This window comes from Ochotona princeps, chromosome 31, assembly GCF_030435755.1.
Source record: "Ochotona princeps isolate mOchPri1 chromosome 31, mOchPri1.hap1, whole genome shotgun sequence".
Classification (NCBI taxonomy): domain Eukaryota; kingdom Metazoa; phylum Chordata; class Mammalia; order Lagomorpha; family Ochotonidae; genus Ochotona; species Ochotona princeps.
Window position 1 is genome coordinate 3,864,514 of NC_080862.1, and position 14,645 is coordinate 3,879,158.

Consider the following 14,645-nt stretch of genomic DNA (forward strand, 5'->3'; position numbering starts at 1 on the left):
TTAGACTGTTTCTGTTGGAACACAGTCATTAGTTATCTTTATCTAGAAGCTTTGTTCAAAGGAACCCAAAGCTGAAGACAGTGGCAGGAAAGCATGAACCATGGAATCTACTCATCCCCTTCAAACGTTGTCTTTTCTATTTATGCTTTACACTTATCTCCCAGCTCAGTTACTGTGGATGAACAGCCATTAGAATAAAAGAGTCTATACATAAATAGGAAATGACTGGAGCCCAAGTGCAGGAATATTACACAAGCCTCATCAAAAAACCACTGCTTCCAGTTAGGACCTTAAGAAATCAGATGTAATAGCTGTCTCTGTACGTTCATTCGCTCCATTGGATTAATCAGACAGGGGTGGCGAGAGACACTGGTCTCCAAAGAGAGGTGTGCGAGCTGACCAACTGGGCGGCGGATGAATGTAGGACAATTTTCACATGTATTTTGATGTTATCTTTTACATTTTCTGCTTTACGACATCTTCTCGGTCTGTTTAAAATATTTACATTCTGCTACCCAGCAAAAAGTAATAAATAATGCATGTGCACCTTTGTGTACTCCAGGTACATGCTAAATTTCTTAAGCCAGTGAGATGGTCCATTAAAAAGTATAGAGTTTTTTTTTTTTTTCTGTGACTGGTAACACAGAGAATAATGGTCAGTAGAGATCTAGGAAGTGTGAGTGGTGTGTGACTTTGGTCTAACACTTTGCCTACAAATCCTGGGAGGTAAAGAGAAGCCCAATTTTTGGAGACATGTGATACAGAGGACTGGCCCAGGAAAGTGACTGAGCAAAAATAGTTGTGGTCGTATGGAAGAGTAAGTAACTGGTATATGTTGAATTACAATAAATGGGCAGTGTTTTATGTAATATTTACAGTTAAACTCTAACAAGAGTCAAAACAGAAGGGACCCAGGGACTTTAGAACACCCGAGCTGACACAGAGGTAAGGATTCTGACAGGAGCTCAAATTTTAAAATGGACAGGCCTGGCATGGTAGCCGAGTGGCTAAAGTCTTCGCCTTGCACACACCAGGATCCCATATAGGCGCCGGTTCTAATCCCGGCAGTGCTGCTTCCCCATCCAGCTCCCTGCTTCTGGCCTGGGAAAGCAGTTGAGGATGGTCCAAAGCCTTGGGATTCTGAACCCACATGGGAGACCCAGAAGAGGCTCCCGGCTCCTGGCTTCGGATCAGCTCAGCTCTGGACGTTGTGGTCATTTGGGGACTGAATCATCAGACAGAAGATCTTTCTTTCTGTCTCTCCTCCTCTCTGTATATCTGACTTTCCAAGAAAAATAAGTAAATCTTTTAAAAATATTAAAATGGCCATGAGTCTGTCATCTTAGACAGTGACCTAGTGAGCAGGTCCTTCCAGACATGGATCACAAGACAGGTCAGTTTCAACAGGAAGTGATAGAATATAATACACAAGTGTGGTGGGGTTAAGGGTGTTACTTACTAGAAGCTTGAAGGCAATACCAGAAGTAACGTATGAACACCCTAGAATCAACTTTTCCACGTCATTTTGCACTCAATTATCCAAAATTTAATATCTAGTTTCTAGCTAATTTTAGCACATATAAATAGATATTCTATGGTGAAACGTTATCCTTAAGATTTTCATGTTTTTTTTCTGATTCGCCTCAATGAAAAATAAACATGCAAGAAGCTAAATAAATTAGTGAAAAACAAAAACCAATTAGAGGCATCTTGGCTGGTGCGAATGTTGAATTAGGGGACCCAACATTTCTGGAAGCAACAAAAATATTCCTTCCTGAATGTTTAGAAATACTTAGTTCCATCTGAAGTTGAAAATATCCCCCTTTTATAGGTAAGATGTACATTCCTCCTACCCTGGCCCTAATTCCTCTAGGCTCAGTGAAAAGGGTCATAAGTCTTATGGAAAATAAAATAAATATCAGGGACTGTCAGTTGGCCAGAGAAGGTATGCCTGGAAACTGTGAGCTGGCGTGAGGACCAGGCAAGGCTCTCGACAGGGTACCCTTTGTAGTCTTGCCCACTCCACCCCGGAAACATGAGTCAATGACATGAGTTTGCTCAAGAAAGGAAGAGCGCATCCTCACCCTGACAAGCGATCTGCTCACACGTTCCCTTCATCAAGGATATGAGCAGCGAAATGTCAACAACTGTCTCTGAGGGGCTTTTTCCAAATGTGTGAGGTTCTCTCCAAATTCCAACCAAAAGTGCCCCATCTCTGTAGAAAACAGACCCGCTCTCCTCTGAAGTTTGACATGATCAAGTCACCAGAGCTGTTTAAACATCCTAGTTGGATAACACCTGCCAAGACAGTTAACAACTCCAGCTTGCTTAGATTCGCCCTCCAATCTCACCTACACACGTACAGACACCAGAAGCCAGGAAAATTCATCCTTCTCCCTAGGCTGTCCCCTCCTTGCCATCCCAGTGCCAAGTTGACTTACAGTCAACGCCTAGGTTTGGAATTGTTAATTTCTTCCTTAATCCCACAACAGCTGCCTCTCAGTGGTCAAGCTAAATCCATTTAGCGTATGTCTGATGTGTGGATCTTCTGGGGTGGAAAAAACATTTTTAGAGAATTCTCATTCTTTAGAACATTTGGTAATAATGAGAAAAACTAATAGGCATTCATCAGCTGTGATAAGGCACAGTTCCTGTCCTATGCATTACTCATTTATGCAAACTGCTATAAAGGTACTAAAATTCACTGTGCAACTTGAGCTGGAAAAGTCTGTGAGCTCGATTTCATTGGCATGCACATTTCTGAGGTTTTGGTTCTGTTTAACATTTTTGTCAGTGACCTGCTAAGAGGAGCAGAGAGCAAGCTCATTAAGTTCCTAGATGGGAGGGATGACCAGAACATTAGAGAGCAGCAGTAGAATTTCCCTAGCCCTTGCCAAATTAGCAAAACTGTCAGACTCAAATATGCTCACCACAGACAGGCAGAGAAGCTGCCCAAATGCAAGTTACAGAGTGGAAAGTTACTTCGCAGAAAAAATGAAAAGACTATAGATGCAAGAATAGACAAGAATAGAGTTATAGTAGAATATGAATGGGCTATGTGAAACTCTTAGGTTCACTGGAGTCTCTGCACCCCCTTAAAAATGAATTCAGGTCTTAGATGCATGGGTGGGGAAGCAGAAAGCCCTCCCCAAGACTTCTGAGAACAACAGGGAGTATTCCTTCTTCTTGAGTACGTCTAGCTTTGGTTTGGGGTTCTTTTCAATTTAGTCATCTTACTCCAAGCCATTTTGACTGAGACATTAAAAATGAGTTCCCTCCCATGGACAATTCACGGCCTCCTCCTGAAGGGCCTTTCAGCCTCCTTAGTCGCCCTGACTCTCATTCAATTCTCCCGATTAAACATCTACCCCCAAGGAACTTAACATGATGTTTCCCAAAAAAATATGAACAGTTCTCTCCTTAAAAGGAATTCTGGGATTAGCTACTAAGATAATTGTGTTTCTACATGTGTCCCCTTGCACAGGTGAGCATGGCAAGGTGGTATGTTGGTTGTGCTGGAACTAGAAGGGACTATTGATCATGCTGCTCCAAATGATAGTTGAGCTTTAGTTTAAACTTCAAACTAGAAATAGGTAGCCAGCGCCCTTTCTACTGAATATAGTTAGCCCTTTCCACATCATCAGGGTATTTTTAATACATGCTGAGGATCCCTGTTTAATTCGCAAAACCTCTTGTGTAAATTGTCCCTCTGTTATTTTTGGATCCTGTATAAGTTATGTAGAGTCTAACCCACAATAGTATGACCTTGCAGCACTCTTAGGAGGCTCCAAGATGAAAGAATGATTGAAAGCTGGCTGTGGCTGTCTAAACCTGCACCCCAGGAGGCAGCCACTGGAAAAAAAAAATCAAGGTACAACTCTACTATGGTTAGATATGAACACTACACACAAAATTCAAAGGATATAATTTTAGTTCATTTAATAGTGTTAAAAGTGACATAAAATCTTATGCACCAGGACAAATGTTCTTAGGAGAAGCTTATTTTACACCTGCTAATAAAATGAAGAGAGGAGGTCTGGACTGCAGGTGAGGTCATTGGCAGATTCTGCTGGAGAGATAACCATTTCTTGCAAGAAGCGCAGGCTGGAAAAAGTCAGAGGGCTCTGCTATTTGTTGGATCTGAGGGCTGCCTCTGTCAGAAACCGTTGGGAGGGAGGAAATCAGCCAAGATGAAGACTCTTTCTCCTTAAGTCCCCTGAAAGTTGGAGGAAAGAACCCTTCTCCGAGCCAACACACACTGGGAATCATTACACTAAATGAGAACAGCACCATTTCTTCAAGAGGACTGTGAGGCACACAGCACAAAGCAGAAATTTGCACTGGGAAAAAGAATTGTCCAGTTTTCAAAGGAGCCTCCCAGAAGGCACCCCTTCCCATTTGCATGGAAAACCTACTGTTAGGCTCAGACCCTTCTAGCTCTTTCCAGAAGGCTGTGTGTGGAAACACTCGATGAGACTACCTTAGCAGAGAACAGGAGGCACCAAGGTGGGTGCTTGTTGATCTGTAATCTGAAAACCCGGTAGCTGGGCTTATCTGTGAAGCTGGAGCCAAGTGTTTATGAGAACTCTTAATTTACTACCCCTGAGAAGTTACAGTGTACGTTCTGTGACCAATTAAAATCGGTGCAGTCTGTTCAAATAGGATTTCTGGAGAGCGCCTTTCTTGAAACTCTCCCAGGTGATCATTCTTGTCAAGCAATGACTTTCCCGAAGTGACTTTTACAGAGTGACCAATCATCCTAATGATGATTCTCTCTCGTTGTCATTTTCTTCCAGATGATCCAGGAACCTGTGTATCCTGTGCTACCGGTTATTACATGTAAGTCTGGTCCTTGGTTTTTGTGGTACTAATGTTTCTGCCATTTAAGCATTACTGATTTAATGCTAAATCCAGTGATTAGAGCAAAGAGACCCTGCAGCCTGAAACGACTCCATCCTGTAGGTTATTAATGAACAGCTATTGGACTTAGCAATAAGAACTGAGCTATTTCTTTGCCTTGAAAGGAGATCTTCTCTTTCTTGACCCTAGAAGTCATCCAGTCTGACAGTGATACCTAGGAATCCTATCATAGGTCACCAAAATTCGGACTCTGCTATTTATGAACAGGCCTTACTAACACACCTGACTACAAGTAAGCTGCTTTCAATGGTTGCATGAACCAGAGTAAAGCCAGGTGCTATGCTCTGGGTAATGAGAGACACAGGCCACAAGGTTGACTGGACTACAGACATCAACACCCCTAATGTTGGCTTGTAACATTCTACAACATCAATGATGGGGTGTTTCAACACTCCCTGGTTTCCTGCAGTGGTCTCCAGGATATACAAGTAGGAAGGAAGGGAGGTGGAAAGGAAAGGAAGTCCCCAGTAAACGCTGCCTAATTCCTTACACTGAGAAGCTCTTTGGCATAAGAGGGTCTGTAGAAAATGGAATCAAAAGATGCTTGTTCTGGTGCAAAGCAAGCTAAAACCCATGCATCATTTTCTCATGATAGGCAATTCCTGTGAAGTGTGTAAGCCTGCTCATGCAGACGCTCATGTCGATTTATCCTCTACCTCTCTCCATTAAGATGGTTAGGGACTCTAGATCAATTGTAATTTCCAGAACAGACAAAACATGGAAAGAATAAACAGTGGATGGAAGATCAATCTCTCTCTGTCTCTCTCTTTCTCTCTCTCTGCCTCTCTCTTTTAAATGAACGAAAATAAATCCAAAGTTTTTAAATACTAGATAAGCACACATGAGATTAATTTATGGTGGTTAAGAGAAACACAGCAGTGCTGCCCACGGGAGAGAGTGTGTGTTCCCTCTAGGTTTGAACACCATTGCCATAAAACCTGTCCTGAGAGGACTTACACAGAAGAATTAGAATGCAAGGCGTGCGACACTCACTGTGGCAGCTGCGACCAGCATGCGTGTTACTGGTGCGAGGAGGGCTTCTATCTCTCAGGTGAGCTTTTGGGCAAAGGACATGGCACACGATGACAGGAGGCCCAGGAACCCCCAGCCAGTGCAATGGAAATGCTCACACGGCTGACTTCACATCTTCCCGGCCCTGGAGCCTTCCTCCAAGGAGGGATGTGAATCTAGGTTAGAAACCAGCACTAGCCATGGCCACTTCCTTCTGCGTGTGTTCATAAAGCCTGGTTCATACTGCACTAATTAACCTCAAATATTTCCTAGCTAATGGGAATAAGAATGAGTTGCATGGGGAAGTTGGAGGGGAGTAGGAGGGAGGACGTGAAAGTGAATGCTTACAACTGAAGTCACCTGGAGTATTCGTCGCCTTGCCCCATTCTTTCAAAGTTCAGTAGGTGCTACACTATTCTTGTGCCCTTGAGAGTTGAATAGGCTGCCTGGCCTTAAACTTCAGTCAGTTCATTGACTTTGATGGAAACGAGCAATTGGAAAAGGGTTAGGCTGCAAGCATGCACCAATTGAGGAACCTACAGCTCAGAGTTCTTGACTAGAATGACGCACATGACCCAAGATGGTTTTCAGTGGTTCTCCACAGAGACTCACTGTATTTGTGGCTTTTCAAGGCCTTGAGGAGAGAAAAGTGTACAGGATGTAAGGTATATAAAAGATATAAATTCAATCCCGGGGTTGGAGGGGGTAACTTGAATTTTCAATAGAAAGAATTTGAAATGTTGGATTAAAACACATTCCTCAACTGAAATACACTACAGCCATACTGGTTTCCTTAGAAATGCAAGTAAACCTTTTCCTAGTGCTCCCTTAACCTCTTGAACCTGGCCTTATGTAGAATATCAAGCTAAGGCAGGCAGCGTTCTGCCTACATGTTTCTTCCCTGTGTTCCCATATAGCTGGCAGCTGCGTGAGAGAATGCGCTCCGGGCTTCTACGGCGATCGCGACATGGGAGGATGTGAGCCCTGCCACCGAAGCTGTAAGACCTGCACTGGCCTCGGCTACAACGAGTGCAGTAGCTGCCAAGAGGGGCTGCAGCTGCTGCAGGGCGCCTGTGTGCATACCACCCAGAATCAGGTGGAAGGCAACTTCTGGGCAGGTTTGTAACCAAAGAGAGGTCCTAGGGATGTGGCTGCTCTCCAAGACAGGAAACCTGGAGCGGGAGATCAGAGTTGAGCAAGAAGCCACTGGTGCAGAGGTATCTCTGGTGTGTAGAGTTGTGCCTCATAGTTGGACAGCAGAGGAAGGCCCAAGGACACTTTGTGACAGCTCTGGGGTTCTTGTTTCTACCTGGTTCAGCTTGGCCAGGAAGTAAGTAAAGAGAGACAAAGAGGGAAACAGGCACAATTTTCTGAAAAAGTTTCAGTATACCATCTATCACATGTCTCTGTTGTGGAAGAGCTGAGTGTTGCCCAGATTAGGCTTGCCCCATCCCACATGGAAGAACTCAAACCTCAGCAGTGTTGCGAAGATGGATGGTCTTTGTGGCTGAATCCTTAGAACTTCTCATGACACAAGCTTTCCTTCTCTGCATTTCCCTTGGCCCTTCCCTTGCAGCTGAGATGAAAGCAAGGGGCTTCCCAAGGGAACAGGTGGGTGGCTAAGTGTGGCAGCTTGGAAATGGCCATGAAGATCTTACGATGCTGATTCCTCCCTTCCCACAACGAAACCCTGCTGATGGGCTTCCTTGCACAAGTTTTTACCAACGCCCAGTGATCACTTCTGGTCCAAAGTGGTTCAACAACAATATTCCTACCTGTTTGCATTCTGTCAGCAGTAATCCCCAAAGCAAGAGATGTTCTCTACTGGACTTTGAGGGAAGGATTTCCTCGATGCTTCTTTTCGGTGCAGTAACCATGGCTGCTGAGAAGAGACCCACACAGGTCTTGCACAGGCTGTTGAAGATGACAAATCCAGGCGGAAGAAGCCTGCATGCCGAGCTTGAGAGGATGTTTGCTCAGGCATGTGGTCTACTAGGTCAATTTTGCACAGGCAACTTGGAGAAAGAGCAGCTCAGAGACCTTCGCAGACCTAGGGTTCAAAGGCTACAACGGACAACAGGTTCCCTTCTGTACATAATCAGCAAGAAAATGATCTAACTCTAGTCAAAACATCTTCTGTGAATTATAGCTAAATGAAAAGACTGCAAATAAGTCTGCCCGGCACTCCAGCACTTGGGAGGCACTGCGGGCCAAGAGGTGTGGTGGTGCACGACTCACACAGAACATCTGTGTTTTATCTGGTGTCCAGATGATGGGGAGGTCCAGAGAGCCAAGAGGCAGAGCAAGCAGACGCGATTCCCCGAACGACTGCCTGTCTCTTCAACTGCACCCCGTGTTTTGCCAGCAGAAATTGGGTTTTGATTGCTCCCCCTTTGTACAAGTACCAATCCCACCCACTCCTGCGAGTTCTACCATCCCGATGTGGTATTTCTGAAGACAGGAAGAAATTCACCTATTTAGGGGTAGGGATGGGGGATTGTACTCACAAGAGGTCCAGGAAGCAGATGAGGACGCTTCTATGGCTGGACAAAAGCAATGCAGTCCCGTGGCATAGCTACATGTTTCCATTTTTGTGTTCTGTGAACCACAGGGAGAGAGAAATGCAATCAGGCCCTAGATCAACTGCCCTAGTCTCCCCAGGGAAACGGATCGTAAATGGAAAACGCTGGGAGCTTGGACGCCGATGCCTACAGCTCGCCCCCGATTTCTTTTCCTTCAAAAACAAGGTGGAGAGTTTAATGGGCGAGGAGAGGGTTCCAGAGAACAGGCACTAATTAACCACACCTTACAGATGATGCAAAGCAGATTGCAGTCGTCCTGGGTCAGTTTAGAGGAATCTCAGACAAATTCCCATGTGTTTGTGGAATGGAGCTGGCTAGATGGCACCAGCAAGATTTTTTTTTTTTTTTTTTTTTTTTTGAAACACAATCAGACTCAGGTAGGAAAGGGAAGACGGAGCACAAAGTTTGGTTTGGTCCCTCCCTCACCCACGTGACTTTCCAGCAAAAAGAGTGAAATCAAATTCCCATCCAAAGGCTACAACCCATCCCAGAGTGTTTGTCAGTGTGTGCTGGGAAGAACAAATCCAATCCAAGTTCCCTGGATTCCTCTTTCAACCCAGTGGCTAATCAGGATGGGCGCGGCAGTGGTGAGAGAGTCATCGCTCTTTCCCAACCACCAACACAGTGGAATGGAGATTGCACCATACACGCACCCACCCAGGAATACCCTCCAGACAAGACTAAGCCATCTCCCAAGATGGCACTCAGCTCTCTGCTCCCCCAACCTCCAAAGAATCACCGCATGAAGGCGGATCATCTGGATTCTTTGTCTGAGTCGCTGGCCTCCTGTGGAGGTCCCTGGGTCCAGTCCGCCTCATTGGCAACCATGAAGTCAGTGATTAACACGTCATGGCTGAATTCAACAGTCAATGGTAACTTGAAGCCCCACACAAAACTGCCACCAGTGGGAACGTACAGACAGACTGTGTGGGTTTTAAAGATGACTGTGTCTGTCGGTTTCCTGAAACATTGTGATGGGAGTCATTCTCTCCAGTGTTGTGAAGTCATTGGGATCTTCTTGCATGGTTCTCCCTCCCTCGCCCCCGGTAGTCCTGGAAAGCCCAAAGTCTAATTCCGGCCTATTTCCCCTGCCCACCTATTTCCCCCATTGATGAAAACCGGGTTGCAGCAGCCTGTAATCACATATTCTGATGAGAGCCTAATCTGCAAAGCACAGACGCAGACATGGGGAATGAACATTTTTATCTTCGACCACATCCTAACAATTTATCTCTAGCCTGTCTTTCGATCTTAATACCCGTGCTTAGGGAAAGGTTGGAATTCCAGGGTCAGTCACTAACTCCGAAAACCATGCCTGCAGAGGGGGAAGTCGTCAGCCTCAACAGTGAGCGAGCAGGGTGCCGATGGGGACTGCGCTTTTAGAACATTTTAAAGATTCTGGACACCTGGTTGTTAGAAGGCCTTTGTGGGTATACACAGCCACCATCCTCCCCTTGGAAAGGATGGTAGCCCTTTCAGCTAACTAGTCAGCTGGGATCCAGAGCTCAGAGGACGTATGTCACAGGACAGGGCGTTCAGTGTTCCGGGATTTTGGAAGTAGATTGTTCATCTTTTGATAAGTGGAAAACAGGTAAGGAGGGAATATTCAAACCACAAAATTTGGAAACATTACACATCAAGTGTCTGGTTTCTCCTTCTAGAGAAAGATTTCAGTCGATATACCTTTGCTTAATTCTGTATCAGGGACTCCCAAAGCCAAATTAATTCCTAAAGCAAACCTCTCTGGCCTATGGGGAGCTTTTGCTTTAGGGATGCCTGGGTTCAAATCCTGGCTCTGTTGCTGACCAACTACGTGACCTAGTGCAGGTTCCTTATCCTCTCTGAGCCTTCATTTCCTGGTCTGTAAAATGAAGACATGAGACTGCCTTTCAGAGTCGTTTAGGAAACGAATGGGAGAATAGGGCTAAGGCTTCTACCACACACAGGTCATCATGGATGCTAGCTTGTCCCTCACCCCTGCCCTTTGACCTGCTCCTGTTTGAGCACCAGAGACACCAGTTCACTTTCCAAGCCGCACTCCCAATCTCTTTGGAAGAATGCAGTGGAAGGCGCCAAGAGAGTAGCAAGGCCAGGGAAACACAGTCACAGAGAGAAGGCGGCAAAGGATGGCCCACTGGGACGGCCAATTGGCTGGCTGGATCCTGAGGCAGCTAGGAACCTACCACACACAGGTGCACCCGGCCTTTGCAAAGGGTCCTCCAAGCCCATGTTATGTCCTTACAAAGCTACGTATGGCTTTCCAAAGTTAGCAGGAAAATGAACTTATCTGTTAATTCCATTTTCCATGAATGGGGGGAGGGTACCCTTGTGTAATTATAAAAGACGATGAAAACAATCCAAAAGGGAAACCAAAGGAAAAAAAAAGAATGAGGATTCATACAAACAACTAGACAAGCTATTGTAAGTGATGTTTGTGAAGAGTCGGGGTGTGAGGGGAAATGCCGAAAAGACACGCAGTGCTCAGTGCTGTGTGTGCCTGCATGCTGCACGTGCAGAAGGTGTGAGCGAGCATGCACACACACGTTCCTCGTGCTCACACATGCAGCGCAAAGATGGGAAGCCTGTGTGGCAAGGTAGGCACGTTTCTAAGAGGTGGGATTGTAGTGATGTGTATCTCCTTTAACCGCTCTACATTAAACAATAAAATGCTTTGTCTTCTTTAATTAAAAAAAAAGAAGCCGTGCCCACTACAAGCCCATCTTTGATGAAGAACCTGCTGCAGGAGCGACGGAGGTGGAGGGGTCAGACCAAAAGAGGTAACAGGGACACAGGGAGGACAGCGTCCTGACGAAGTCTCTGCCATGTGGGAACCAGCCGGACGAGCTGGGAGAGAGCAAGGTGCCAGGGGCAGAGAGCAGGCACCAAAAGGAGGACACCACAGTGGGGGGGACTTCGGTGCCAGACAGGACCCACCCAATGAGCCAAGTGCTGAGGCTAAGTGCAAGAGGTGATCCAAGGTCCCAGCCCAGCAGGCAGTAGCAGACTTGAGAAATATAGTACAACACACACGCACGCAGTGGAACATTCTAGAGTCGTCAAAAGCAGTGAAGAGATCCCTTCCACACTGATAAAAGATGGTCCCATTCTATACTGAGTCTTAACAAATAGCAACAAAGGGATTGACTAAATGGATGCAAATTGTATTCAGGGTGCAAAGACTTGGAAAGGACATTTCACAGAGTATGATTTTCCTCCATTTTGAAACATGTGAGCTCACTCAACAGGAATAAATAAGTTTTTTTAAAGGCTTTTTTTCTATGGCCTAGTTATAGCTATCGGAAGGACGGAAACCACAGATTCCTAAACAAAGTGATTCCCTGATTGTTCTTTCTCTCCTCCCTTCCCTTTTTTAAGTTGCTTCAATTCTAGAAACTACAGAGCAGAAAAAAAGAGAAACTATAATTAAAATAAAAATTTTGCTTGTTCCCTTAAGTCACCCATCTTTCAGGATACAAAACTCTAGTGGCTGTATTTACCCAGTTACAAACCGCTTGTGCGGAGCGCCCTCTCGTGGACATGAGGACACTTCAAACTGTTAGGCCATGTGTATGTCGCAAAATAAATTGCCAGAATGGGAGCTATGCGTAATTATAAACACATGTGCGTGTGTAGCTGCACAAGTATACACTTTACATAGCTATTAGAAAATTAATGAAAACTTACGTCTCTGTAAATACAACATTTCAGCATTAAAATAACACAGAAGAAGAAAAACAGCCTGTAGCCTGAACAGAGGGGTCAAGATTTTGAGGGTGCTCGCTGTCTGTGGGCTATTATAACGTTCTCGTGCTTTAAACAAGAACTCTCAGCCATGCATGAGGCAGCTCGACTGCAGCGTAACAGTACGCCTGCTGCCTTCCTTCCGGGGCTAAGGGCCATGCCGGCTGATGAACAAGGTCTTCCGGGCAGCCGCTGTGGTGTTGGGAGGTGTGGGGGGCACTGCGGTGACCGTCCCCTGGCTAACAGCCATGCGCACCGCTGACTGCTCACTACGTGGGGCGCCATAGACACTTCCACAGGGCGTTTTCTGAAAGTTCGTGAGAAAGGTGCTTTCTCTTCCAATTCCATTTTCCCACAACAGTTCTAAACTCCCCTGGTTTCTACACCCAACTTGGATCCCCCTCACATATCTGTATCCATGGGTCCCTGTTCACCTAGCCAACTGCCCATCATCTGTCTCTCATCCTTGCTTTCTTTACATTTCTGCAACCATGAATGCCATCATGGGAGCCAAGCAGCGCCTCCCAGTGCCGCTGGAGCTCTGAACCCACAGAGCAGAGAGAAATCAGACAAGCTTCAGAGAAGTGGAGTGTGGTGGGGAAACTGGGACACAAGACAGGGAGCAGAAAGAGCCATCGAGTGATCTGCTGGGTTAAGCCCTAGACACACATTTTCTCATTTAGCCTTCACCACAATGCTAACTTCAAGGGAAAGATGGTTTTGTCTCATTTTAGAGACTGGAGAGCAGAGCTCTGAGAGTTCAATTACAGTATCCATGGTTACTGGCCGCAAGAGGCACAGCTGGGATCTGAAGGCAGGTGTGACTAGGAAACCACCTCTGTAGGGATGGCTCTCTGGGAAAAAGGAGCAGATGAGAGAAGGAGGGAGGAAGGATGCGGTCATGGAGGGCAGTGGTAAGATGCCCGCAGTTGACTGGGAACCTGCTCACTCAAATCCCACGGTCTCAGCTAGAACTAGTCCTCATTCCCAAGCTGTAGTCCAATCACAATACGTGCCAAGGCAGGGATGTAACGAAGGCTGTTCTGTGCGTCCGTGGATTGGACCCATGGGATTTCTGCAACGACTTCCAGGAAAGGCTGCCTGTGAGGTGCTCTTGGAGGGCACGGGAGAGGGCTCACAGGCCTTTGAGTTTCATGGTGTGTTCACCTGCTGAAAGCCTGGCCAGCCAGCCAGCCCACGGGGCAGGGGATGGGGAGGTGCCGGCATAGTGCTTGGATGTTACTCTGACAACAGGGAGACTCCAACACTGGCCAAAGAAGGAAATCCAACTTACAAAAGCAAAAACGAAAGAGAAATGGGAACAATTTGGTCAGGTGTCTTATGTGCACACGCCTTGCGTATGCGTAAAGGCACAAACACTCCCATCCATTTTTAGCACATGGAGGAAGTGACATGTGTTCGTCTAAACATCACCGCCGTGTTTAGGTTGATTCTGTAAGAAACCATGTCCTGTACGTCATGAGGTTAGCAGAGGAAATCTTTCATACAGAGTGAAGAGGGGAGGGAAAGAATGAAGACTATGGCGAAGGGCAGCTGCCAACACTTAGGCGAGGCGCTATCAAGGGGATTCCACCTCACATGGGAGATGAGATGTCTAGCATATCTTTTGCATCAACTTTTACCATGCGCTTGCTCAAAGAATTCCGACTTGTTTCTTTCCCTCACAGATACTTTGGAAAACAACCAACCCTGTGACTCTTCCTGTAAAACCTGTGCTGGATCTGCAAGTCTGTGTACTTCGTGTCGGAAAGGTTGGTGTGCCATACGGGAAGTGTGGCTACAGCCAAGCCCATTTGCCGTAACTCATGCATTGTGGGTGTCTGTGGGTTAGGAGGTCTTGGGACCTTGATCTGTGCTCATTACATGTTATCTACCACACTGGCTTCTCAGTGGAAGGCACAGGTACCCAAACATTGGGCAGTGATAAAAATCAGCTTCCAAAAGGACCTGAACAGGAAGGAAAGAAAAAAGGGGGGGGGACAGAGAGAAGGGAAGTAACTTAATTTGGAGGTCCTACTGAATGTTTTGGGAGGCTTGCAACAGGTGTCCTGAACAAACAGGTGTCGAGAAGGTGTCAAAGGCAGTAGCAGACGTCGGTCCTCTACAGCCACATGAGCACTCCGAGGACAAACACATGACGCCTGTTCTTCTCACCCCTTGACTTGCAGGCGCCTTTCTGCTGAATCAGGCCTGTGTCTCCTCCTGTCCCCGAGGCACGTGGCCCTCGGGGAGGAGTGGCAGCTGTGAAGCCTGTGCCAAGGGCTGTGCCTCCTGCTCGGCAGCCAACTCCTGCCAAGAGTGCCAGGCTCCGCCCGAGCAGCCCTTCTTCCTTCACAAAGGCCGATGCTACAGCAAGTGCCCTGAGTAAGT

The 14,645-nt window shown here is 46.3% G+C and overlaps 1 protein-coding gene across 1 annotated transcript in view; it reads left to right on the top strand.

Moving 5' to 3' along the window:
- Positions 1–14,645, top strand: part of PCSK5 (proprotein convertase subtilisin/kexin type 5) — a 327,170-nt gene that overhangs the window by 293,268 nt on the left and 19,257 nt on the right. The window contains exons 25-30 of the mRNA XM_004591776.2: positions 4,797–4,839; positions 5,835–5,971; positions 6,849–7,049; positions 11,210–11,290; positions 13,943–14,026; positions 14,444–14,639. Coding sequence (XP_004591833.2) covers positions 4,797–4,839; positions 5,835–5,971; positions 6,849–7,049; positions 11,210–11,290; positions 13,943–14,026; positions 14,444–14,639 — 742 coding nt within the window. The remainder of the gene's footprint in view (positions 1–4,796; positions 4,840–5,834; positions 5,972–6,848; positions 7,050–11,209; positions 11,291–13,942; positions 14,027–14,443; positions 14,640–14,645) is intronic.